A 27,602-nucleotide genomic window follows, 5' to 3' on the forward strand; every position below is an offset into this window, starting at 1 on the left:
AAGCAACCTGATCTGGTTGGAGATGTCCCTGCTCCTTGCAGGGGGGTTGGACTGGGTGGCCTTTAAAGGTCCCTTCCAACCCAAACCGGTCTGTGATTCTACGACCTCGCTAAAAATCAGAGCAAGACTCACCATGTAGTGTGCTGATGGGAGAAAAAAAAAATGGGGTCACAATACAGCGAGCTATGGGCTAGCAGTGGCAGAACCTGTGGTTACAAACCCTCACCATTAAAGATGATTGCTTCGCGGGGTTTTTAATGGAAGGGGAAAGAAACAGGGAGAACACAGAAAAACTGAAAAAAAGAATCTACTATATCAGAAAGATACTTATACATGGACCTCCAGTGCATTTAAAATGGATTTCAGAGAAGAGAAATAACTCCTGTATTTTTATATGACAAGTCCAATAATAACATATGCCCACATTCCCAGCATTTCATGTCCACATAAAACATTGCACCATAATGAAGATAATTGAAAGTATGACTTCCATCAATATTTAATTAGCATTTGGTGCTAACTCATTATTTCGGTACAATTAATTTGACATCTTGCTGTACAGCCTGCGCAGATTTCCTTCTAGAGGGCTGTTCTACTGTTGGGACATAAGTAACACCAGACATGTGCACCTTCCCCGAGGCTTCCAGAGGACTATGAAATATGGAAACTGTGACTGACATTTTAATCTACCACAGGATATAAAAAGCTCAAAATATGCATGTGTTTTTGGCTAATGGATTTTTGTAATATAGGAAATATTCTACTAAACTAACATTTTCAGAAAACAAATGGTGCCATCATCACGCCTGCGTTATCCTCCCCGAATCCCCTGGCTTACGTACGCAGTGGTAATTCAGCAAACCACATCAGCAGTGCCAAATGTTACCAATTTGAAACCTCTGTAACACATAATTTTAAGATAATTCTCCATAAATGTGTAGAAATCTCCACAAAGTGGATCTTCAAATGATCACAGAACACGAGATGACTCCTGATGACTGGGGATACTCTACAAGAGCAGACAAAGGACAGATGATGCTTCACAGTAATTTTGTCACTCAGTCCAACTTACAAACTTAACTCAGAGAGATCTTGGGAGCAGATACAACGTGAGGTGCACAGTTTTCTTTCTACATCCTTAGAGGGGAGGAAGGAAATAAGTTGAAAACACACCGCTCATATTCCCAGATGTTAAACAGCGTGCTGGAATCGATCCCGAGCGTGCTGCACGCAGGGATCTTCTGAACCACCTCGAGTCAATGTGGAGCCCATTTCCAGAAACAGCAGACAGCCACACGCGTGCTCAGTTAACACCTAACCCAGTGTTTTCCAAAGACAAGGGCCTACAGTTGATAAAACATACCACCGGACTTCCAAACCTGTTGCAAACACATTCACAGTCGTCATCCATCGGGAATTTGACCAATTTTAAGCGTTTCTAAGTCGGCCGCACTCCCAAAATTTAAGATTGCTCAAATCATTGTTTTCCTACACTTCAGACATTTGAATGAAGTGTTTAACAAAGCTTTAATGACTGTTAGAAATGATGAACTGGTACTAACAGCTGCAAGTGGGAAGTTTTAAGATCTGCTTTAAGAGCTGCTGTCCTTCATTTTCCACATACTCACTTTTATTAAATATAATCCCTTCCAGCTGAGTGAGTTTTGGAATTTTCCTCACTTCTCCATTTTCAAACATGTACTGCTTGCAATTTTTAAGGAAAAAATGGGTCTTTTTGAAGTGACTTTTTTCAAGTGAAGCCAAATCTAATGAACAGATTGTATAACTTTGTTAGTTCTGAAGACTAGTAAGAGTCATATTCATGTCCAGCATGGTAATGTAGCAACATATTTAAAGAATAAGCAATCACACTCTAAAATTGAAAAATGTTTTCTCGGCCAGCTTGGCAAGTGTCATTTTTAACATGCCGGCTTCTTGCATGTTTGGTTTTTTTCCAAATCCCTTTACCGGGCTCCAGAAGGACACACGTGACATCAGCAGTTCCTGCACAAAGACCAGGGGTGCTCCTGCTCCCCTCTGAATTTCTCCTGCAGACCTTCCCAAGTGCACTTATGGCCGCTCTGCCATATGCCTACGCAGAAACAGGCTATTGACCGCGGCGCTCACAACAGAGCCAGAATCTATTTCTTACTCTCATTTCTCTTCACCTACTCCCTTCGTAGCTGTTACCCCAGAGTGTAGGAGAAAAATTTCACAAGGTGGAAACGGGAGAGTATTTGGCTTGCAGTGTGAAGGTGTCAAGTCCTTCCAGCTCAAACTCACTGTAAATAAAAGCACTCATCACCTGTGCACACACTTGCTTATCCATTATTTGATGACTCCTCTGTGGCTTACAACACAAAAGAAAAAAATCCACAACATAAGCAAGCTGCAATTGCCCTTTACTTTTCTGGTTTGCAGAAGACATTCCCACCTATGACAGCTCACACACAACAGCTAAGTGTGAACAACCTCCTAACAAACGCTGCTGGACATTTTTGCTGGGTGTGCGTGCGCACACGCTGAGAGTTAAGTGTACTTCAGGGAAATTAATCCTAAATGCCTGGAGCTTGATATCAAGCCAGTACTATGTTCAGCTGCAAGTTCCAATGATGCAGCACGCGCAAGTACATTTATATTACTTTTAGAGAACTGGTTAGAAAAAACCCAAGCGTTTCCACTGGTGGAAAACAGTACTGATGTGACAGCTGAAGACCAGAGACAAGGTGTGTACTCACCATGAAAATAACCAGGGTGATCAGGGCTCCAATAGTTTTCACTGCTCAACTGCCAGTTCCCACTGCCCCACTAGAGAGCACTGGGGTGGACAACACAAATGCCCTCCTTCACTTCACCCTCAACTTCACTATTTAAGCTAAAACTGCTGAACAAATAGCTTTGAGAACCACGTCAAGGATATTAACTGTCAGCAGATGAGCAGCGATGCCCCAGCTCTACCCAGCCAGCCATGCCCTTTCCTGTCCTCATAGGCAGCACGATTCCTCTGGGGGAACTGGCGTTTCCTTTACAGATGTTTAAACCTCGTTTATCTGCAGGAGTAGAAGCCAATTCTGACACTCAAAAGTTTAGCCTCATAAGCAGCAAATAAAGATTACAAAACTATGCCAGTGCTGCTGATGGTTCCGTGACAGGAATCTCTCCATGCAGCTAAATCAGTTACTATTTATTACTCATGTGGTCTCAGTGGCACTGAACATTGCTGCGCCAGCTCTGGTTTTTGTGTTTGCTTTTAAAGAAGTACTAAGAAAAACATTCATGCCAGGAAAAACTTCTTTCCATCTTTGCAATTCATGCTAAAACACAAAGTAAGTACTGTTGTTAAAGACAGTCTCCGTACAACAGCAACTTCCTCCACACATTTTTATTTGGAGGAATCAGGAATAAACGTTAAGTTTGCTCTCTGCAAACAAGCCACGAGGGAAGATTACGGACTTGCTGATAGCACTGACAAAGTAAACACAATGATTGTTCATAGCATGACTATGACTAAGAGTGCAGAAATGATTATTTACACAAAATAAGCCCAACTTAGAAATGCTCTTGGTTTTATACCACATGGAGTATCTTCAACAGCTCATTACTTTATTATTTTTTTTTAAAAAAAGAAAACCGACCTTTAACATTCCTAACATTAAAATGAAACCTGATCTTAACATAAACTAGTGCAGATATTTTATGACTTTCTACCTCTGTTTCTTTTTCTAACTGCCTAGAGTATCTACTTACTGGAAAACAGCAGCCACTTGCTAAGCGCATACTGCAGTTGCTTAATCCCCAACTCAACACTGCCTGCGCATCCATACCAAAACACTGTTTTTTTTCAGGATAAATCTTCTAGAAAGCCAGTTTCAATATTCTGCTTAAGTACTTTTGATTAAAATTTGTACAGAATATTCACAGAAGTGAACATAACTGGGGCACACTGCCCCAGGAAACACCATGTATTTCACTAAACAAGTGGCAAGGCAACTAGAATGAAGTATTTGTTGATTGTAAAAAGTAGCTGAAATTGCAAGCACTCCTTTTCTTTGATAAAGTATGTCTAAACAAGGAGCTTTTCTGTAGCCATCCAAAGAGATGCTGATTTCACACATACAGACCCTGCAACTCCTGCAGGCTCAAGACTCAAGGATGAGTTCAGCCTCCTGACCGTAGCTTTCCATCCCTATATTCCCCACCTATCCACTAAAGATTAGCTAGGAAGAAACTGCTTTACAGAAGAGATCCAAGATCTAGGTTATGTTCAAATTCTTTCCTTATGGAAAAAAAAAAGCATATTACACTATCTAATGCATCTACCATATTCTCCCTGTTCAACTGAAAATACAAAACCAAAAATCTGGAAAACCTCAACACCCCAAAGAAACAACAGACAAAACTGTCTCACCCACATACACAAATATACATTTTTTTAGAAACACTGGAGCCGGAATATACAAATTATAAGAATGTATTAATTATCATTAATCATTCCTTTACAAAGACTAGAACTAATTAGAGTAATAATTTGAGAAAATTGAAGTACATGACAGAAAGCATTAAGATTCATTAAGTTTCAATTCTCTGGTCTGTCAGCTTGTCAAAAGTAGATGTCTGCTATTCTAGCATTACTGGTAAAACACCTAGTGCTTTCCTAATCTGGTGTACAACTTAACCCTTCTTATAGTTTGTTCTGAGATTAACTACATCTGACATGATACAGCTCTTGTTAAAATGCACTGTTACAAACAAAAGTTGTATCTCCATTTCTTTTAATCAAGGAAATTCAACTTGCTGAAACTCTATTATAAAGCATTTGCAGCTTCACTAGATAGTTTGTATTTGTTTATATGATTTGAGAGGTGCCAGCACATATTCTAAGAAATGTAACAGCAAAACAAGACGTTTGAAGAGAAAGCTACATTCAAAAAGCTATCCACGCTGCTCCATAGCCTTGTAAATTCACCAGTTGATAAATACACAAGCTCTAGGCGTTATTTGTCCTAAAGGTAGCAGCCAAGAGCATTCAATGTGTACAGATTAACAGCAAAGAGGAAGCTTAGCAGCTTGTCTGTGCATAAACAGATGCCCCAGCAATCCAAATCAAACACCTTTGGTCAGCTTCAGCTGCACTGTCAGCAACCAACCATGCAGCCAGTCTCAGCGAGCATGCCTTGCACGTGCTTCCCCCAACGCTGGTCCTTACAATAGTGGCAGAGAAAAAGGCAAACAAGTTTTATGTCCCTCTGTTTATTGCCCTGGGATAATACTCCCCAGGTAATTTGTACTGGTACAGACTTTTTTGATCCAGCATAACAAACACAGTCCGGCTGTAAGGAGAAATGGAACTCTCGGTAGTAAAAGAACTCCCACACGTGTGTACCTGAAAGGAACAGTCCATCCACAAGATCTCACACAGACAAGATGCAAAATTTAAGATATTTCTTTTTTTTCCCCCTTTACTTTTAACGCACATGGTGTGGGCTTCATGGAGAACATCACAGCTCTTAACCTGGCGATGCTACAACTACCCTAGCAAGATTTAGCCCTTGCTGACCACGGTGAGTAGACGTTTTAGTTGCATAGTTCAGTAGCAGGTAAGTGTTCTAAAATGTCAAGATTTGATAAAACTTAACAGCTGGGTTAGAAAATTGTGTACATAAAATTAATTTTAAAGCTTACAGAAAGTTCCCAATTTAAAAACGCAAAATTTAAAGTTTAGTTGGCAATTAAGGCTAAAATAGGACTTTAACATGAAGTTAAACCTTTTATGTTTTAAGCATTAGAATTTTTTGCATATGCTTCAAAATTTGCCTTTATTAACTGAAATGGCTCAGTCAACTACAGTCCCACTAGAAATGTGGGAAGTCAAAAACCGTAACTGCTTAAAATGCAGCACAAATTGCCTCCATTCTGATCAGCAGCGCAAAGTTTGGCATAGCGCAATTTATTTTCTACATGACTATCACCGCCAACACATGAAACATGCATAAGTTTGGCAAAGCACAGATTTTCACTCATTATAGACGCACCCTTGATTGAAATACAGTACCTGCACAAAAATATTGTTATGCTCCAAACTCTAAGAATGCAAGACAAAAATGTTAGTGTCAGGTAATGTTTTCAAAAGGAAGTCAAATACACTCTCTGGTTTACAGGATGATCATCACATACTGCTACAGCTCTAAGTCTCCTTCAAAATACTTTAACTGAGAACTCAAGACACTCTTGGAAGTTTCTCTGTAAACCAAGGCCAAACAAACTCTGCAAACTTTTTTTTTTCCTCTCGAGTCAGATCACAAGCTCATTTCTGTTACTTATACTTGACTTTTGAGAAACTGAATTTTACACTTAAAGCATCGACTACACATGCTGTTTAAAATATAACTTATCTGACAGCCACTGGAATGCCATCTCTATTCCAAAGCACTCATGAATTGTCACAGCTGAGTCTGGGTTTGGTTTATTTTTCTGTTTGTTTGTTTGTTTTGCCTAGACGTAGTTCTTGTAGTGGAAAAAGCAAGCCCTTTGCATCATACATCTGAAATACTTAATTCGACTTCTGTGCTTGCATTTCTTCCAGCTTTCTCTGAGAGAACAAAGAAGGAATCTTCAAAATGGACAACATTAAAAACATGTTCCTCTACTGGAAAATTGCCAAGATGTTTCCAGAAAGATAAACTGTTCAAAACTACTCTAATTTCAACAGCAATTAGTAGCATTTCGTCTATTACCATATTATCACAATGTTAAGTGCAAAGTTATTTGTGTATAAGGCAAGAAGTTCGATCATCAACATAATTTACTTAATAAACATGGCAGACAAAATTTGTAGTGGAATGGGTAATACTCGCACTTGAATAGTAATTGTAGCAGAAGTCATCTAAACCAGAAAAACATCAATATTAAAAGGTCATATTCTTCCATACAGATCATTGCTGAACTTACTGAATTCTTTATTAAATAAAACACAAAGGTAAGATCCTAGAATAAATCAGAATTTCTCATGGTAAAGATGCAAGTTGTCAAGATAAGTCAATTACACCTATGAAGTCTGGAGACACAACACAGACAAGTTAATCGGCATTTCTCACCTGTGACCGCTCAGGCTGCACTTTGAAATACCTTTCTTCCAGTGGAAGTAACAGGGACTGCTTAAGCTGACATTACTCAGTAGGACATCAAACTGCCTTCAGTGTATGGCAGGGCTGGCAATTCTGCCTAGGGAGAGATGCTTTTTACTCTAACTGTGCACCTTAAGAATCGAGATTCGTTACTGGAGCTTTCCCCTTTTAAAAAAAAGAGAAGGACGCACGTTGGACTTCAGATGAGAATTCTCAGAAAGCTGCTAAAGTTACTAGTAATATTTAGTTAAACCAAGATTCAGACAGATTGATACTGTATTTTTTTTTAAACAGAAGTATTCAACTAAGAGGAGGAAAAGATTCATGTGCACATGACTTAAAATTCATTTTAGAAGGAACATTGGTGCTTTTTAAAATCAATGCTAATAGAATCTGTTTTGCTAAATAATGAAAAAAACCTTTTGTATGATGACAAGGCAAACATCTTGGAAGAAAAATTACTTCAGAAAGACTAAAGAAAGAGATATAGCCTTCTAAAAAGAGAAACAATTAATATTCTTTACCTAAAAATTGAGGCTCACTTCAAAATTTTCAACTTGCACAAATAATTTTGATTACCATTCACAATGGTAACCAGTCACGTTTACCTTGGAGGTTACTGAAACTGCCTGAGAAGACGTCAGTTATGCCACTGTTGGTAAAAGCCCCATGAGGAACTTAAAAGTTGGATCTCTGTGGAGTAACTTGAGATGTGTGTTTTAAGCAAATTTTGGAGAATTTTGCCTGTACACACAAAACAGCGATGTGCTCCGCTGAGACACCCAAGACAGCCCTGTGACGACAGCTCTGTATTCTTATTTGTTACCCAAGCCACCTTAGGAAGAACTGCAGCGGTCGACTGTGCTGCATTCTTGCCGTAGCCTAGATAACACAAGACAGGTAATTGTGTTTGTTCAGATGGCCTGCATCACTTCACAAAAAGTCACTTACCTTGACATCATTGTTTTCCAGAGTTCAGTGTGTCCAAAGTCAAATATGTAGAGCAGCATATCAGTAAGTCAACAGTTATACATATCCTTGCAAAATATCTATAAACATATCAAACCCCACATAGATTATTCTTACCTGCCACTTATCTCCTAACAAATGCAAGCAACGTTCCTGTTGTATGTAGTCATTGCTAGCCTATACTCCTTGACAGGGGAAAAAAAAAAAATTGATGGTAGGTAGAAAAATAAACCAAATCTCTTAGAAACCATGAAGCCGATCTTCATTACCACAGGATCAACTTTTCTTCCCACTGAGCATTGGTTCTGTCAGAGTCTGTGTAAAGGCAGCCACTTCTCAGGTAGGTAAGTTATACGCTATTCGGAGCTCTAAGTTATTTGAAAGTGTCAAAATGGAAAAATAACTAAGTTAGTGGAGATCAGAGCAAGACTGCAATATGACCCTCCCCAAAAACATTTCCAAAAGGACAGCAGTATATTTTACACCAGATTGACTGACAGTGCTCGTAAAATACCCTTCTCAAAGAAAAGCAGCAAAGGTAGTCGTTGTGAATATATACTGGAAAAAAACAAATACAAGCCACAGAAACACATTCTGTATAAGTAACAACTTTATTGTAACTTGATGTGCTGAAATGCAAAAATATTTTCAGCAACAAGGTACAAAAAGTATTTCACCATTAACATCAGCTGATAAAAAAGGCTGGATGGTTTGATACAACTGTTTACGTATCTGAATTCTCTTCATCATTTCCACCCCAGAACAGGTCTAAGCCATTTCACTGGTTTAATTTCTAAAACAGGACTCATTGATCTTAAGCCTTCAAGAACCAGGTTACAAATACAGTGAAGTTCCTTGCAAAACACTTGAAATAGTGAATTCCCTTTACAAACATTTAGTCCATTTACTGTAAGCAGAAGCCAAGGTATGAGACTAAGTCAATGTCTTGCTAGCTAAGGAGCTAAACTCTGCACTAAGTACGCTATCAACATCAGATAAAGAGGACAGTTAACATTCTATTTGTCAATTACAAAAAAAAAATAAATCAATTAAGCTTAGGAATTTTAACCAACTGTCAAATTCAACAAAATCCAACAATATTTCAGGTAGCAATACCTCACATTTGCAATTCACTGTCTTTTATGAAACACGGTTTCAAATACTGCACATCATTTTATTCTCCCAAGGGAGAAATCTTGGCATGAGGATTTAAAAAAGAACATATCTCCATGTAGGTCTTCTACTGACCTTCTGTGCAAAGGTGAATTTTATACTAAATACTCAATGTTTAGAAAAACATCAGAACTAGAGTAACTTGTAAAACTAATTTTGTGTCCATGATTATCACATTTTGACATACACTTATCTTGTAACAGCAAATATTTTCACATTTTCACAAAAATATACCATTACTCAACTTGTATCTGTAATACTTATTCCACTTTTTTTGTGTTGTTTCTACCACAGTGAAACTGAATTCAGAAAGCAAGAATCAACATGCAACAGAGCTCAAATGGGTAATTTGTAACTTCTCCATCTCAATCATGTATCAAACATCATTCTCCTTCACCTTTAAAAATACCTTTTAAAAAGATCTTGTATCCTGTTAAATCTTCCCTTCATTACAACAGTTTCCTAAAAAAGGCACAATGTGTTCATAATTCTGCATGCAGTAAATGGACTAGGAAATAAGGATTATTTATTGAAGCATCTTCCACCCAAAGCATCTCCTTAGGAGAGGTTCAAATGGAAAAAAAAATAATATATATATAATACATAATAGCATTTTAACAGCAAATTGAGTCCTTATTTTTAGAAAGTCATTCTTGACAAAAAACACCGCACAGTCATACACACACGCGCACGCACACACAGGACACATGCAGGGTTCTCCCCAGAAAAGTATGGAAGCGGTGGTTCACATATGTCTGAGGGAGTAGTGTTGGCAAGCCAAAATGTGGCACCTTCATACATCATATTCCTAATCTGTATATAAAACTAAGAAAAACCCCTAAGATTTCAGCCTGAAAAAAACTGTCCATTCTATTAGATAGTTTTATATCTGCTGCACTTAGAACTGACAATTGAGGTTTTGAAGGGCAAGCTCTTGAGATGTGGAGAACAAAAACAAGCTACTGAATCTGAAGGAGAAGGCTGTTATTACCAGCGATCCCGTTCCAGTGAGAACACTGCATGTAGTTAATTAAAGAATAGAAGAGGTGAATAATTAGTGCACTCACTTAAGAATACAGCAACTGTTTTACCTTTTTTTTAAGAGCTGACAAAACCTGAAAACATACATAATAAATAAAATTATATCTAAACAGACCAATTACCATGGTTTGGGGTTTTTTCCTGTTAATGTAATGTATGGTATACACTGCCTGACTTGAAAAGTGGACAGGCTACGATGCAGACAATATTACAGCACAGTGTCTGACATTTTTTGGTACAAAGTGTGCTATTAAGCTTCTAAAAAAAAAGTCTTCATAAAAGTCCTTAAGCTTTCTGTTAAGATTACTGTATGTTGTTACTTTAGAACAAGCTGAACTGGACAATCATTACAGCATTAAATATTCAAGTCACTTTACAAGTTAGAGCTGCAAGTTTTACCAGTGATGAGTATGAGGATATATAGTCCTAATGCATTACACAGTGCAGCAAAAACATCACGATTTTGGAGGGAACAATTACTTTTACATCTTATTGTGAAGAATGCTTATGCATTTTAGATAAATATTTTTAAATTGATAAAAGGATAAATCTCTGTAAATATATAATTTGATGCCTTATGTACTATTAAAGTTTCTGATTTTACACTTTATCCATCATAAAGATTTAGTCAGAAGGTAAGAAGAAAATGCATGTTTAGAGGTTATTTTATTCTTCAAAATTGGACCAGGCATTTTTTTTCCAATTTACCTTTGCTAGTGGTTTACTGGATGCCAAAGTATAAAACTATACACTCTTTCCTCTAAAAATTTCACTCAGAGCAATTCAGATGAATCTTGCTGAAATGAGGATGGAGATAGATTTTAAGGTAGTAAACAATCTGAAATTCTTCCTCTCTCCTCCCTGCATAACTTTTTTTTTTAAACAGGCAAACTAAAATCCTTATGCAAATAAGTTTATAAATTAGGTGAGATCTCCTCCCATTCCCCACTGCTAAACCCAAGTCTTCCCAAAAAAAGAAATATAGCATATTATCACTATTACAGTAAACTCAATGCAGTAACTCGGGAAATATTTAGAGTGTGCACTAATGCAGACATTTCCTCCCAATTGTAAACAAAGCTATCAAACACTGAGGATGTTGGTATTAAAGCTAAGGTTCATATAATAAAGAACTGGCCCATGACAAGCAGTTTACAAATGTTTCATCTTTTTCACATTATGCAGAATTTCAATACCATCCACAATGCTAGTACAATAACTGAAATGCAAGACTGAGCAAGTCTCTTGCTTGCAAATACCATCTGACATTTCAGGGAAATATTCCTCTTGATGTGTACGTAACTTCCTTAGGTGTTAATGGAAGCTGTGCACACACGTCAAGATGGGAAAAGTCCCCTCAAAAGTTTTACCATTCACATGCCTTTTTCAAATAAACAAAAATATTCTGTTACTTAAATATGAAAGCTTGCAGTAGCCACCTTCAATTGAATCTTAAAAAGACATGCCTTTCTTTTCTAACAAAACTAAATCCCATGTGGCTGTGGGCATCTCAAAATGTATCTAAAAAGTTAAGCCACAATTACCTGTACCTCATTAATTCATCAAAAGCAAAATAGATATGTACCACACAACATACAAAAGTTACACATTAAAAGTGCATATTCAGAACCCATTTGGCCCATTTCTTCAATTTACATTTGGTCATTCTATGCATCCTTTATTTTTCTACATAACCATACATGGGGGATATATTTTTTTCCATACACAATACTATTCTGTTTTCACATTGAACTCTTTACCTCTCATTCAGTTCTGCATTAAATGTAAACTAATGATGGACCATAAAGAAACACAAGCAAGAGGTTTATTCTGTGTTTCTTTTCACCATTTGGACAGCTTTGACACACACACAATAAGCACTACAAACTGTAATGAAAATACAATTTTGGGCCAAACCATTGCATATTTGCCCCCACAATGAAAAATAAATTATGTTCAAAGCATTATATTGCCATAAATAGCCTGCAGGCATTCGCTGAAGGTAAACAGGCTCTCCCTCTATTTAGCACTTGTCTAAGGTACCTTGTGTGCCTCTGGTTCAAGTGCTTTTAATGAGAGGCTAGTTAAAACCTTCCAGTTAGTACAGGACCAGACTATAATCTTTTTTTTTTTCCTTCTGAAAATAATGGAAGATCCCTTTCAAAAATTAATCTTCAGTTATCAACTTTACTGCATTATGGAGCTAGTGCAATCCTGCAGAGCCTAGTCAAAAAGACAAGGCACATTAAAAAAATAATAAAAAAAAATCAAGATACATTAGACTATATGGACTAGAGAGTCATTGAAGATAATTTAAGGCCTTTCAGTGAATTAGAGTAATCAGTCTAATTTAAAGCTGAGGATTAAACCATAAATTATCCATCTGAAAAGCAAACAATAGGCTTTTTCAGCTTCTGTTCTGTGGACAAGGATAACAAAAACTCTTGTTATGGTTTGTGAAAACACCTCTGGACATGGAGGAGTAGAGTCAATTCAATTTCTCTAGAGTTCATGGAAGATTTCAGGACTGTTTTAGCCGTTTGCGTGGAATGCCAAACTGTGGACACTGTGCAGATGCTAGTGCGCGAAAGGCCTCTGCTACTAAGTGAGGGTGGGAGTGGATCATGGACTTCCAGCCTGCTGTTTCCATTATGTCTGTTGCTTGGCTGCAAACAGAAGTATGAAGAACCGTCAAACAATTTTACAAACCAAATGCACAAATGCACAGTGGAGAAGAGCAGGCAAGGCAGAACGACTGCAGAAGAGCAACTGAGCATCAGGAATCAACAGACTTTATGGATGCCAGTAAGGTTGCCATTGGAAATAAGTAGCAAATTGGAATTTGGGTATATCAGTATCATCACACGTAGGACATAGGGTACTTATTCTGCTTTACTCAGTGCCAGGCAAGACCTCAGCTAGAGAACTGTGTCCAATACTGGGCACTGTCTTAAGATAAACACCTTGAAATTGCTCAGGAAAAACGATAAAAATATGAGGAAAACTAGAAGAAAATGAGCTCTCATGTAGAGAAAAAAGCAAGGGAAGACATGATAATTTCATTACATATAAGGGCATGCTCTATTTGGGGAGAGAGAAGGATGACAAGATGAATCTGCTGAAACCGCAGCAAAAATGTTGTAGTTCATATACTAGAAAAAGCCATGAAGACAGATTAGCTGGCTGACTACAGAACCCTTCACTGGGAGCTCGCAGTTTGAATACCAGTGGAGCATACTTGGGAATATTCGCTCTTTCTTCAGCACAAGACCATGTACTACATTCAAAATGGCTTTCAGTGGCCACTGGTGACTTAACTAATACAGAAGCAACAATAGATTTCAGCAAGTATCACATTGACATCCAGGAGATTAAAAACAATGTATTTACTCAGTGTACATATTCACTTTTTTTGTGAAATAATATAGAACAAAAGCCTAAAATTCACTCTGTACATGAAGAATATTACACTGGTTGGGAAGCATGCCACATCGACACAGGATAAATGTGTAATTTGGAACCAACAGCTTATGCATCAACCCTAAGTTTCCATTGCGCTGCATTTTCAAGAACCTTTCATGAGCACCCCCACACTGTTAAGCATGAATTTAGCAGCTGAGCTCTACACTATACGATCCCTAAAAAACGTTTTTGCAGATTTCCAATGCAAGACTTTAATCTTCTGCTGCAAGTCAGTAAAGTAAGTGCCTTAAGAAACAATACCAAAGTTCAGACTCCCTGGTGCCCAGAGTCAGTAAATTAAACCAGGTCCTCTCACATTATTTCTCTGATTTATTGTAGATGCTTTAGCTGAAGCAAAGATGACCAGCATCTTTACTAGCAATTATTCAAAACAGAAGTCAGCTCAGCAAGTTCCAAATCACTTGACAAGGAACACATCAACTAGTTTACATTGTTATGCATTCTGACTTATCTGTATTAGTTTTTCTACCGGCATTTTACTATTTCCCTTCTACCACTCCCTTCCTTTCCCACTTGATGCTCAACCATTAGGCCTGCGAAGACTTTTTTTTTTTGCTTTAAAAGGAGAAGGACTAATTTTAAAGTAACTGGTACAACACATCTTTTAACTTCTCTAGAGATTCTGACAGTAAGAAATAAGCGCTCTGCTGTCCTTTTACTGCTTCAGCCTACCACTGGCTGCTCTGAATTCAGCTGTCTTCTGTTCCATGACTCACTTGAGCTGTTTGAAGTATATGCTCCAATCAGTCCTACAGTGTGAGCCACATATTCTCAAACTATTTCCACTGTAGGCACAAGCACATACACAGTCAGCCAGATCAGAGGGACCCGACTGACTAGTTGTGCGGCCTCAAGAGTACTAGTGCCGGCATGTGGGAAGCTGCACAAACGCGTCACCGAAGGCAAATGGAGCAACTGCCCTCCTTTCTTTGGAAACACTGCAGGCTCAAGCAATACTGCAGCCTCAGATTAACCTAAGCAAGTCTTGAAACCACACCGAAGTTACCACTTGTTCAGGCACAACCCCGGTTAGTCAAGAGAACAGTTTCCTTTCTCTTGTGGTGGCTCTTGTCACCATCTCACAGCACTGATATGTCCCTAGGAGAGGAACGAAAACCAGCTATTGTTACCATCTCACACCGGAGGGCAGTTAACTCTCCCTATCATTTGAAGTGGAAGCGACAGTCATAACTAGGGTAGCATCTACTGAATCCTACTTTACTTACAGTCAGGGACTTGCCTCAGAAGTGTGGAAATGAAGCAACAGTTCTTAAGATCTGCAGTCTATTTAGCAGTGTTTGTACAGAACATCGTGAAGCAGGGGAACTTACTTGCTATTCCAGTTTTTCCCATCTTTACACCCAAGTTGTCTGAGAACACTGCACCTGTAAGAGAGAACTGTGCTAATATCAAAGAGGTACACAAAGCATACATACAAATATATTTAGAGTCTCATAAATATTACTTGCCTGTTAATGAAGTCTATTGCTTGTGCTTTTAACTGTTCAGCGCTGTGCAAATCTGCGAGGATAAGAATGTCAGCAACATTTTCTACCGAGAGGTTACTACAGAGTGCTTCCTCACACATGACCTTCAGCCGTTCCAGTGCATACTGATAAAAGAAAAAACTACACTAATCATTCTTCAAACTCATTCTTTCTACCATTCTCTTTACAGTTTTTAAGACAGTTCCAGTCATGAAAATGCTTGGTGCCCCTCAAGCTTAAGATCAAACTGCTTCCAAACAGGTAATTCAAAACTCAACATGCTGCACTGAAGAGTCCCCAAATGGTGAGACATGCATTAGGTTTGACACAAACTGATCAAATGCTTTACTGGGAGAACTTTTATTAAAAATAAAAAATTTTCGTTTATTAACAAAAATAACTCAATTAGAAGTTTTCCTTTACCATCAGTTTTGCAAGGGAGGAAGAGCAAGGAACAGACATGGGCTCTTTCTCAAAATCATCATTAGACAGGTTTACATCTGAAAGTGAGGGGCAAGAAGTTACATAGTGGAAAGTTTCATGAAACTGTCCAATGGAAAATACATTGGCCTGTTTGAAATTAGCTTGTTCCAAGTTTACCCCCACCCCCATCTCTGAATTTCTTAATTTCTTCCATACCTTCAACACAGCCTACCAGAAAATTGATGTAAAATAATTACATTCCCATATTACATTCTGCATTAATAAACTGTGCTTCTTTTTTGAAGGATGTCTTAGTCCGAACAGGTTTAATTCAGCTGTTTGTACTTCTACCGAGATCTTGCCCATCCCATTTAGTTTAGCACCCTTAGATACAGTTTGCAAGTCAAAAAAGAAGTTTAGATGCTTAAGTGGCATAAACTCAAGTTGCCACTCACACACTTGTATTAGCAACTGTTCTATGCAACAAAGTAAATGTCACTGAAGAAAAGTCAAAATATTCAGATAACTTCTATGTTTCTAGACCTATGCATTTTTACTTCCATTTTATTAATACAGTACTCCTCAGGATACCTCCACTTAAAGTAAATAAATATCAGTTAGAACAAATCTGTACCTACCAGGTAATACAGCAGTGTAATGCCTTTGGTAACATGCAGAACACTCACTTTTAGATTACTTCACATGCAGAAGGAACAGCAGAAAGTTTTCTAGAAGTTTTTAACTGTTACCTCCCAGCTCATCATTTATTTCCTGGTTTTACAGACAACCATACAACTGTACCTTATAGTATTCCCTACGTTTATCAATTATGCCCTAAATAAAGGCCAGCATTCATAAAATAACACCATTTCACCTTGTCACTTGGGTGTACTGAAACTGGACAAAACACAATCAGGTTTGGAAGACAAGATGCTGACAATGAAGTGTGAAAAGAGTAAGAGTGGTAAGTCACCAAAGGCAGGTCAATGCCAGGCCAAGGGATCGTGAAAAAAACAGAACGCATTAAGTTCCCTGAAAAAAACATTATAATTGCTTCTTGAAATTAACTACTGGGATGACTTATCATTATAGGATTGATTATGAGAACAGGAAGTTTCACCACTAATGTTTTATGGATATGATTGCACAATCAATTCAGAAATTGCAAAGGTAATTTAACAAATTGTCATACTCTCAGCTGAAAGTGAAAAAGTTTCATATTATGCACATTAAAGCAAGTATTTTCTGAATTCTAAACTACTTATGCCTCCTCAGGGAAAGACAACTGTGTCCTCCGAGGACAGCTAATTAAAGTTTCAGCTCAAGCTGCAAAGCAGTGAAGAAAAAACAAAGTATTGGGTCAAGTTTTTAAAAAGTTAGAAAATTGTAAATTATTATATGAAAGGGAATAATTCCACCTTAATTGTTGTGCTGTTAGAAGTCCCCTCATCTCAAAAATCATAGCAGAGAATGTCTTTCAGAGTTAGAATTTAAAGAGAATACAAGATCCCAATCCAGAAGAGATGAATGATTAGAACTATTAAGTTTGGAAGGAAGACAAAAAAATGAAAGTTCTCAAGTAGCAGTACTTTAGGGAGCATAGTTAATTCAAACATTTGTATAAATCCTCTTCAAGAATACAAAGATCTAGGGTATATTTTAATCAAGACCGATTTTTCAGATCATATTAGTGGTCCCAGATTTCTAAAAAAAATTGAATAGTAAATATAATTAATATCTGAAACGCTTCTGGTTAAGAAAGATTTATCAGTCTTCTACTGGTAAAAAGAAGTCTATATCAACTTTCTCCATTTCTGATAAGATCTGTTTCTCATTTATAAAAAAATTCAAAACATATCAATCTGAAAAAATACTTTTTTTTCAGAAGAACATTACACAAGCAAACATCAGGTTTGATAACTCAGGAGTCAATTACTTACTTTGTCTGCAGCTGCCAACAAATTGTCGGCCATTTTTTCAAGGTTTGGCGCTTTTCCTGTGTAAATGAATCTCATCATTTCTTTAAAAACTTCAGGGTCTACATCATTTATTTCTACGCGATTCTGGTAAAGAAGAAAAATCAACAAAAGCCTCTGGAATTTAGCTACAACTTTAAAGTGAAGATATCAAGTATCATCTGCATGCATGCCACTTCATTTGCCATACAAAATCCTTACAAATTTAAGTTAATATTCCACAATATTAAGCAGAAAGTAATAAAAATCTGTAGCTCTTAAAGTCAGGAAGAAATCAGTTGGGAAACTTCAGGCAATAAAAAGTAATTTCAACTTTTTTCTAGAAATGTCTAACTCTGGACTCTTGCACAGGCTGTACATAAAAATCAAAGCAGAGTTTCAGGAATATTTAAAAGTGCTGCTGAGTTTTCAGCCTGACAATGACATGCTTGGAATATCAGAAGTCAGAGCAGCAGACAGAACAAAGTGAGCCATTTTTGACTCAATTTGAGTTGAGTCAATGCAGCCTACGTTTTGTTCTAGGAATCCAAAAAGCAAGCAAAGCAGCACATCTATATGACATCAGGTAACTGAAGGTCGTCCTAATGAAACTGTGGTATTGCACGCTTGACCCCATCCTCTAATGGTATTCCTTATAAGCAAATAACGAAGTAGGAAATTACGTCAAAGATGTAGAAGAAAGCACCAGACTGTCACAAGCTGTTAGAACAGAAGATGTACAGGCTCTTTTCCTCTTACTGAACCACATACAGTATTTAGGAGTTGGGCTGCACTGGAGATTTACTGCTAACATGAAGGCAAAGGCCCTCGGTATGACACATTACTGAAGCTGGGACATGTCTGGGTTTCTTCCAGTCAGAAATACCAAAAAAATGCTTCAAGATTCCAATTCTACCTGTGAAAATCTGCAGATTGGAGAAGTGCAGGGAAGAAAAATGACATGTTTTTGAAACTCAGTTGTACTACAGCACCATATCCATCCGATGTATTTGCTCACAAAAGCGGCATCAATGCAGCCTCCAAGACCAAGTGATGATCATTTATTACAATCCCTTAGTTAGCTGATCAGTTCTTTGTCTTTTCATGGATTCTGCCTATAACCAACCCATTTCAGAGATTCTTCTTCATGAAAGACAACTCCTTGCTGTGGGAGATAGCGAGTGCATAAAAGCAGAAGCAGCTCTCTGTGCTGATTAAGTAACTATCCATCCAAAACACTTATACAGGTTGAGTGTCTGCAGAAATTGTGAATGAAAAGGAGTGTTTCATTGCCCCAAGGCTTAATTTGAGTCATAATTCACCTTTTGTTTCTTTGTGTCCTAGCCACCATATAAGATGTTTGAATACACTATAGCAAAACTTTAGTCAAGTCAATGGGCTTACATGAAGGTATAAACTAAAGCAAAAAGGGGCAGAGATTACTAGGTCAATTACATCAGTATCTAATGCTAAAAAAAAAAAAAAAAAAAAAAAACAAAAAAAACTAGGGCAGAGACAAGTACGTGAAAGAACAAATCCCCAGAACCTCTCCAGTCACAGACCAGTATCTGGTCTTTCTACACAAAGAAACTCCTGCAGAATTCACCAGGAAAGCGTTCAGGAGTAGCACCTCCTCCACTCATGCACCATCACGCCGTACTCATCATCTTCAAGCTGCAATACTTTAAGTTTTCTGCAACTTCTCCCTTTTTCACAAGGCTCAACTATTCACATGTAAAGTTTTCAGTACGGCTTACCCTTTTGCTTTCCTCCATTTCATGTTCAAACATTGCATTAAAAACTGGAGAACGTGCTGTGGCAAGAAAAGCAAATAGTAAATATCATCAAATTTTAAACCCTTAGCAATTTTAATTACAAAATAATAGCAATACAAAAGTAGAAAGTACCTGCAAGGACAGATTTATGAGCTTTGAATTCTTGTCCTCCTACATAAAAACTGCAATCTGTAAATCTTGTTGTTTCCCAGAGATTCCCTAAATCTTCTGCTAGTCGACATTCAGGTACCTTCAAAGTGTTTGTATTAGACTGTCCTGATATATTTACTGAGTCTTGGACCACGCTTACCTAACAGAAAATCACAGCAAGACAACTCCTTCATAACTGAATGCCAATAATAATTAAATTACAGTACCTATTGCTAGAAGTTCAGCAATCACAAAGCAAACACAGTGGTATTTCTGGCATTAGGCTGGAACCATAAACTAATGCTTCACAGTTTACCTTTAAGTAACATAAAACAAACAGAGCTTTACTTAGAGACTCTAACACTGTCTATTTATTCAGCCAAAATAACAAGAAAGAGCACAATACCACACGCCACCTGATAAAAATGCCAAAGTAATTAAGTCAAAGACAGATTGGTTCTTGGGATACTATGGGGATCACAAAACAAAAGTTAACGCTATTTCAGAGAAAAATTAACAGTTCAACACTCTTCACATATTGAAATAAAATATATACAATATAAAATTCTAAACAGATCATCAGGATCGCAAGGTCACAGAAAAGTTTCGTAAGAATAATCGACAGAAATTTTGAACAGTAATATAGCTCCAACTTTAAGTACAGCAAGGTCATACTTAACCTGCAATGCGATAATGCGAATTAAGTGCAAGTAACATAGTTCCTTCATTATTTCATTTTACTCTGTCCAGCTAAGGCAGGAATCACAAGTGATTGTCTTCCGAACAAGATTAAAAGCCATTATTTAAGAAACGTAAGTAAACGAAACATAGATATAGTAGGTAAGTAACTTCAATAATGAAACGTGTGCCCACAGGATGTAATTTTTGTACAGAACCAGATAAGAAAATTGTGAAATACGGGCATGTAAAGTTAATATATTGCCATTATTCCCCCTATTTAAGTCTTTCACGTAAGCAGTAAAGAGGCATTCTTACTTGCTTTTTTCAGATATCTTTACACACTAAGTCATTTTAATCAGTATGCTGGGAAAACAGAGCAGCTCAGCAGGTTTTACTTCTGTTGTCTGAGAGCACCTGCCTGAGAATAAAACCTTTGTGAAGAGATTCATACTACAAGATGATGATCACTGCATCCCCAAATACAGAAAACTGGGATTATATATTAAGAGAAAACTTTGATACTATTAAGATCAGCACTTCATTTGACTTCCAGAGGCACAGCATCTGGAATAAATCTGGAATCAAACAAAAATAGCACAGCTAAGATTTCCAGAAAGTCAGAGCACTGCAAACCAAACTCCATATCAGAAGAAGAGCAGGATCCAATCAAGGCTGCAGCTTGGGGATTTGAATCAATGCCTAATTCCCCTGTTTCATCCCATAGTCCTTTGTGATTATAAGAAATTCCTTTATATTCTTCCACCTTTTAAAGGTAAAAAAAAATATATACCCCAAAGCACTGTGAAATTTCACTTTCACAGTAAGACTATACGTTTATAACACTGAAAAAATCTAGAGAGCTATTGTGTACTCTATTTCACAGTTTTCATACACATGGAGTGATTTCAGGAGATATACATAATCACAAGTGGAATTTTAGCTTAGCAAAGCTAGTCTGCTGTTGCCAAAGGACAGTTTTGCTTCTCCAGAGACTTGACTCAAAGTTCATGATCCAAGTTGTCCGCAGAGAATCCTCTTAGCTACAGACGGTGCCTAGAAGGTCACCTACACGTTCTTTAACTGTACTTAAACTGACCTCTGATGTTCCAAGCTTTTACTATTTTAGAACGGTTTCTAATATTGATAGTTGTGCAACACAATTAGCTATGAGCCATCCTTTTAAGACAGAATCTGAGGAAAATTTTAATTCAGGTCTCCTACATCTGAATAGCCTGGTGTGTATTTTTTATAGGTTGTAATAACTTTTAAAGACCCTAAATGCAAACACCTATTTCGTATCTCGCTTCTCCAGATGGTATGCTTAAAATCAAGGGCATTCTCCTTTTTTTTTTTAAAAGTTCATTTAAATCAAGCTGAAATCTAATCAAGTTAATCCCACATAATTATTGAAAACTCACCTTAGGCTCTAAGTGACTGGTTTATGACTGTCTCAATACCTAACACCAAACGCTTACTTCAGGCACCTTGGAGTTGTGTTTATAAAAAACACTCACAAGAGTGAAGGTATTTCTTCACTAAACTGCAGGATGACACGAAGATGCCAGAACTATTAGTGAACAAACTATCTCAAAAAGTAGCAATCTAGTTGGGAATTACAGGTAGTCCACAAAATATGATATACCTTACTTCTTAGGAAGTTATCCAACAAGCAGCTGCCACACGGCATGAGTACTTGAGGGGCACAGGTCCTGTCTGCATTGCATACTCTCATTTGTAAGGATATATAAAAATGTATGAACTGAGACTTGTTCAAGTTCTCCGTGTGACGACAGTTAACACGGACAATGTGTATAATTTTTTTGGTTTTGAATCTGTGGTGATCTAATAGTAAAGATAAGACTACTCTCTCAACCTAAGCTAAGTAAGAAATCTGTGGAAGGAAAAACATCCTGCAGAGAATTTATTATTCTATTAGCAAACAAAAATACTTGCAAGGTTTCAGTGATTTCAGGTTATACAGAAAGTGAGAACTGAGTGAAACAGATCAGTTAAAAAAATTAAAATTATGAAGTTGTATTTAATCAATAGGTTACTTGTCAGTTGCAACACCAGGCTTTGCAAAGTATTTAACTTAACAACCCCTCAGTTTCCAATCCAAAGACATATCCAACTCATCTTAAGACCATCTGGCAACACAGAAGGAGTACCTTGCTGCCAAGGAAGACCAAATAACCCTTCTGCAACCCAACAGGAAGAAAAGAAGAACCAACTAGTACAGCTGGAACTCAGTGACCTTTACTAAGTACCTGGTAAGTTTTATCAAGCCAAGTGCAATACAGTTTTAAGAAGAGGTAAGTTAGTCTTCCAATTAGGATACAAGCAGGAAGGCAAAATAGAGAAATTGGAACGTACAGTTAAGTTTTAGAAGGACAAAAACTTCAGACTTGTCTATAGAAACAGGTCCTTCAAACAACACCTGTTATTTCTAACGACAGCTGAAGAGATAGGAAAACATCCGAATAAACAAATTTTTAAAAATGTTTGTATTTCCAGTATTTTTTCTTTAGCCTGAAACAAGCCAGAAGTTATTTTAACATGCGCACTGTGCACAACTGTACTTCCCTCAGCATTTACGATCAGGGTAGGTGATTGTTCAACACTTCACAAAAGCCATTCACATTAAAACATTGAGAAGTTTTGTAGAGAAACAGTTATATTTAAATATTATCATCAAAACAACAATACTCCTCTCTGGAAAACTCAGTATTTGTTCAAATTCTTTTTAAAACAAACTTTATCTTTAAAATAAGATAGTGACCTACTTCCAAAACCAAACACTATTTTTAAGAGTTGTTCATTTACATCAAAGTATTCATTACAAGGAAAACTTAAAACGAGAAAATACTCAAAAGTATCTTTACAGAACCATAAAACACTTGTTACATCTGCTTTTATCACTCAAATAATTGTGTTCATAACAAATTTATCATGCAGCTAACTTAACTTGTCTAAGTGAAAATAAGATGCACTATATTTGCAATATCTAGTCTCAAGGGCCACATTTCAATTATTCTTCCTACACACCGTAATGACATATAATTAAATTGCAATCTTGTCAAGACAATTTTACACATTTCCTGTAAATACACAGATCAAAGCAAACTTATTAGCAGTCAGAGCATCTACCATCCTCCTAAGCCACTAATCACTTTATGGCAGCAAAGATAACTGGTCAATGTATATTTAACAGACACTATACTTTCATTGCAACCTTCTCTAGTTTCCATTTTTAACATTGAGTAAGCATTTTACTGAATTTTAATATGTTATCAACATAACTGATATTTTAAGAGTGATCCGTAATACACCATGAAGTTAAATTTATACCACAGCTCTCAATATTAATTCTCAGTATTAAGCAGTCCTTCTAAAATACTTGCACTTGTTCAGAAAACAACATGTAACAATTACTATAAAAAGTGTTAATTTACTTGAAAGACCTGTTTATTAGTTAAAGCCGTCAATTACATATTATAGGAATACAGATTCTGACAATTGGTTGATTTTTTACAATGTGAGCCAGCATTTCCTTTTGCTTATCCAATGAAAAACAGTCCTATAATGCCAAATACAACTTATTTAAGTAGAAGTGACCCCAGTACTTCTGCAGACAACACATATTAGTCACCTTGTGCATAATTTTACAGTAGATTCTAATGTAATCCTGGCAAATTCAAAGAGAAAACCAACAATTTACAAGTGATCAATTCAGACTTATTCTACACTTCAATATACATGTATCAAAAACCAAAACACAACACAGACAAAGCAAGTCAATGTGTATCTTGCTATATTTATAGCTTACAGAAGACAACTTTTATAGCATATTACTGTTTAAATCAACATAAATCTCTATTTATTAGAGCACAAAATATTTTGTTTAAAAGCTTACCACTTAAAAAAAAAACTATACCCACCTCACAAAATAATGTAAGCTTGTCATCTGGTAGAAGACCATTGGCTTCATCTAGTAAAAAATCTCTTCGGATGAATTTCTTAAAACCCCAGTCCTTGCCTTGCACAAATCGATATGCTCTTTGGCTTTCTAATAAAAAAGTTATGTAGAAATAAAGCAAGTTAAATAAAAATATTAACAAATAATAACACCTAAAAATTCTATATTAAGGCTAAGTGTTAATCCAAAAATGAATCAGTTTAACACATTTGCATCATATGCATCACGACAACCGATTAAAACTTTAAATGTTGCAATGGTGTTATTTTATGAAACACTTGACAGAACTTAGTAGAGCACAATTTGCAATTCAAACCATATCACTTCCTTAGATGTTATCTTAGGTACCATCACGCAAGAGAGGAGTTTTTCAGTTAATGTTTAAGAATGCCAATATGTCAAAACAGAAACTGTTCACAGGGAAGTACCATTACAATGAATTTGTCATCACAAATGCATTCTGACAACACTTCTGCCGTTGTCATAACAATCTGTTTTGACTTCTTCCTGAAATGGAAAATCTTGTTTCACAGGTTGAAACTATTTTGAAATACAGTAAAAGCATTAAATAACCAAAACAGCAATAAAAGCTTTCAAGCAACAGACTATTTCCTTGGTTATAAAAAGATATAATTTTAATTTATCTTTTAGCCATAGCTATAAGAGTTGTATTTTTAATCCATCAGATTTGCTAATTATAAAGAGAGATATCATTCTTCTACAAGGTCCAAAATAAAGACATCAGGAAAGTGACTTCTCTACACTACAGTTAACTCAGTAGTTTTTACTATTATCAGCAAAAAAACAGTGTTGACTCTCTGAAATTAAATGCTCAGTAGCAATTTAAGTTTACAAAACTACAAAACTAAATAGTATAAAAGTGTAAATGTATTTTCCTTCTTTCCAATAAAGTTAAAAATGTTAGTTTGTTACCTATTTTATACACAGCTTCACCACTTGAAGCAGCAGTCTATGCATGAATTATCAATTTACAAAGGACATCTACAGTTGGGCGTCATTATACTGTACAAACAAAAACAGAGCATCTCCAGAAGCAGATGGTAAATGGCTCGAAAGTCCAAGAAATAAGATTTCTGCTGGTAATTTTCCAAAATTAAGATGTTTATAATTCCTGTAGTGCCAAATACAGGATAGCTACTACTGCAGAAACTGAAGACGTATCTACTCATAGGATCTTGGGGGTTTAGCACTTTACAATTTTTAGCATTTTAAGTACCACTTGGCACAGAATCTTCAGATCCTCAAAATTCTTGCATTCTACATCGCATGTCCCTCATTTAGGGCAGCATTAGAAAGAAAGTTCTCATACATCTTCTGGGAAACAAGCACAACTAAGTGCCTCTCTGAAGTGCTGTCCTGGTTTCGGCAGGGATGGAGTTAATTTTCATCTCAGTAGCCATAAATTCATGTACACAGCATGGGGAAGAAAGAGGAGGAATTAGAGGTCTGTACGTAGCTGCAGGGCTACAATCTCCTTGGCCTCACAGAGACACGGTGGGACAGCTCATTTGACCTGAGTGCCGCAGCAAACAGGTACAGGCTCTTTAGGGGTGCCAGGCCAGGAAGGTGAGGCAAGGGAGCCGCCCTTTACATGAGAACCACACGAATGCGTGCAGCTCTGCCTTGCAATGGACGATGAGCCAGCTGAGAGTTTATGGGCTGGGATTAAAGGACAGGTCAACGTGAGAAATGCTGTGCTTGGTGTCTGCTACAAACCTCCTGGTTAGGAAGAAACAGGTGACTGGCGATTGGGGTCCTGGTGGATAACAAATGAACAAGAGCCAGTAATGAACTCTTAACGCAAAAAAGGACCAGTAGCATCTAGTTAAACACCAGAAGGGGTTGCCCAGCTAAGTTGTGGTATTTCCATCTTTGGAGATATTCAAAGCATGACAGATCCCATGCAAATTGCTCTAGCTGACCCTGCTTTCAGCAGTGGGTTTGGACTAGACAACCTCCAGAGGCCCCTGGCAACCTCAGCAATTCTGTGATATTATGATTACCTCAAATTTGTTGTTTTTTTTTTTTTTTTTTAAGCACACACCGCAGTTTCATTTAATTACATACACCAATCCACCACTGGACTGGAAGACTGTCTCAAGCCAAAAACTATGACCCACCAAATGTATAAAAGTGTAGCTTTCTTCACATAAGCTCCAGAACCAGGCTTGTAAGGACTGAAGCACATGACTCCATCAGTGGAAGAGGATAAATAGAGTAAATGAACACTTACTTTCCTTCCGAGAAGTCCAATCATTTAATTTTTAGATTTGATTTCAGTTTCGTGGACTTACTTTAAATATTACAAGTGAGCCTAATTACATAAGGAGAAAGTAGCACGAACTTTGGGTACGAGTACTGAAGAACTACAGATTTTTCCAAGAAATTGAGAACTTGCAACAGAACAGACCTGTAAGATCTCTTAAGTCCTGGAGTAGGAGGACAGCAGAAAAATAGGTAGATTCTCCATATACAGGACTAGCAACAGCACAAACTCAGTGCAGACCAGTATTAAATTACACATTTTCATGAGAAGTCCAGCTTTACAAAAAAGCATTTCCTATGAAGGTTGTGCTTATGAGTTTAAAGCCGAGCCATACATTTTCCATACATCACCAATTACTTCAAAGTCTTCTAATTCCTTGGGTACATGGCTCATGTTTTTAAACTGATTACAGTGTAAATCAGATGAGGTAGACCAAAACATTGTAAAGGAACGTCTAAAAAAAACAACCATGCATGGTTATCCTCATTAACGATGAAAATCAAACGCTTCCACTGTAGCCAGAAATGAGCAAATACACTCTACTACCAGGAAGCAAGAATAATCTGCTAGAAGAGCTAAGTGACAAGAATCTGGAGTGACAGCAGTTAGTAAGGCACTGTAATTTATACTGCTCAGGATAGAATTAACATAGCTCAGGGATCAAAAATGTGTGAAACACGAACAAAATTTTTAATTAAGTTTCTAAAATGATATTAAAAAAAGATATTTAAAAGTTTATCTCAATATTAAATTCTGTTCTCAACTGAAAAAAATTACAATGCTGATTTTCTTTGGGATGTTCTTACAAATCCATATGCAAGATATTAAGATTTCCTTACCCATTGCTTTTGTTTCTTCTCTTTTAGCATTCAGCAGGGAAAATTTGAATTTTGCTCTGACTTCACTTTTTGGGCAACTGACTAAAAGCAAATATAATGACAGGTAGTCTTTGCTTTCATCATCTAATCCCTTTGGATTCACCCTCAGGCACCTGAAAGAAATGCAGAAATTGTACATTTTTAAATTGTATCCAGAATAAATTCAGAAATATTTTTCTAAGATACAACGATACATGCTA

The 27,602-nt window shown here is 36.9% G+C and overlaps 1 protein-coding gene across 1 annotated transcript in view; it reads right to left on the bottom strand.

Moving 5' to 3' along the window:
- Nucleotides 1-8,685: 8,685 nt before the first annotated feature.
- The window catches only part of SPOPL (speckle type BTB/POZ protein like), a 36,985-nt gene continuing 18,068 nt past the window's right edge, over nucleotides 8,686-27,602 (bottom strand). Inside the window, exons 4-11 of the mRNA XM_086751048.1 lie at nucleotides 27,364-27,515; nucleotides 24,200-24,327; nucleotides 19,563-19,740; nucleotides 19,413-19,468; nucleotides 17,641-17,763; nucleotides 15,260-15,402; nucleotides 15,122-15,175; nucleotides 8,686-12,973 (exon numbers count right to left, since the gene is read on the bottom strand). Coding sequence (XP_086607174.1) covers nucleotides 12,829-12,973; nucleotides 15,122-15,175; nucleotides 15,260-15,402; nucleotides 17,641-17,763; nucleotides 19,413-19,468; nucleotides 19,563-19,740; nucleotides 24,200-24,327; nucleotides 27,364-27,515 — 979 coding nt within the window. The 3' untranslated portion in view covers nucleotides 8,686-12,828. The remainder of the gene's footprint in view (nucleotides 12,974-15,121; nucleotides 15,176-15,259; nucleotides 15,403-17,640; nucleotides 17,764-19,412; nucleotides 19,469-19,562; nucleotides 19,741-24,199; nucleotides 24,328-27,363; nucleotides 27,516-27,602) is intronic.

The sequence above is a fragment of the Chlamydotis macqueenii genome, chromosome 6 (genome assembly GCF_036417535.1).
Source record: "Chlamydotis macqueenii isolate bChlMac1 chromosome 6, bChlMac1.mat, whole genome shotgun sequence".
In the NCBI taxonomy this organism is placed as follows: Eukaryota; Metazoa; Chordata; class Aves; order Otidiformes; family Otididae; genus Chlamydotis; species Chlamydotis macqueenii.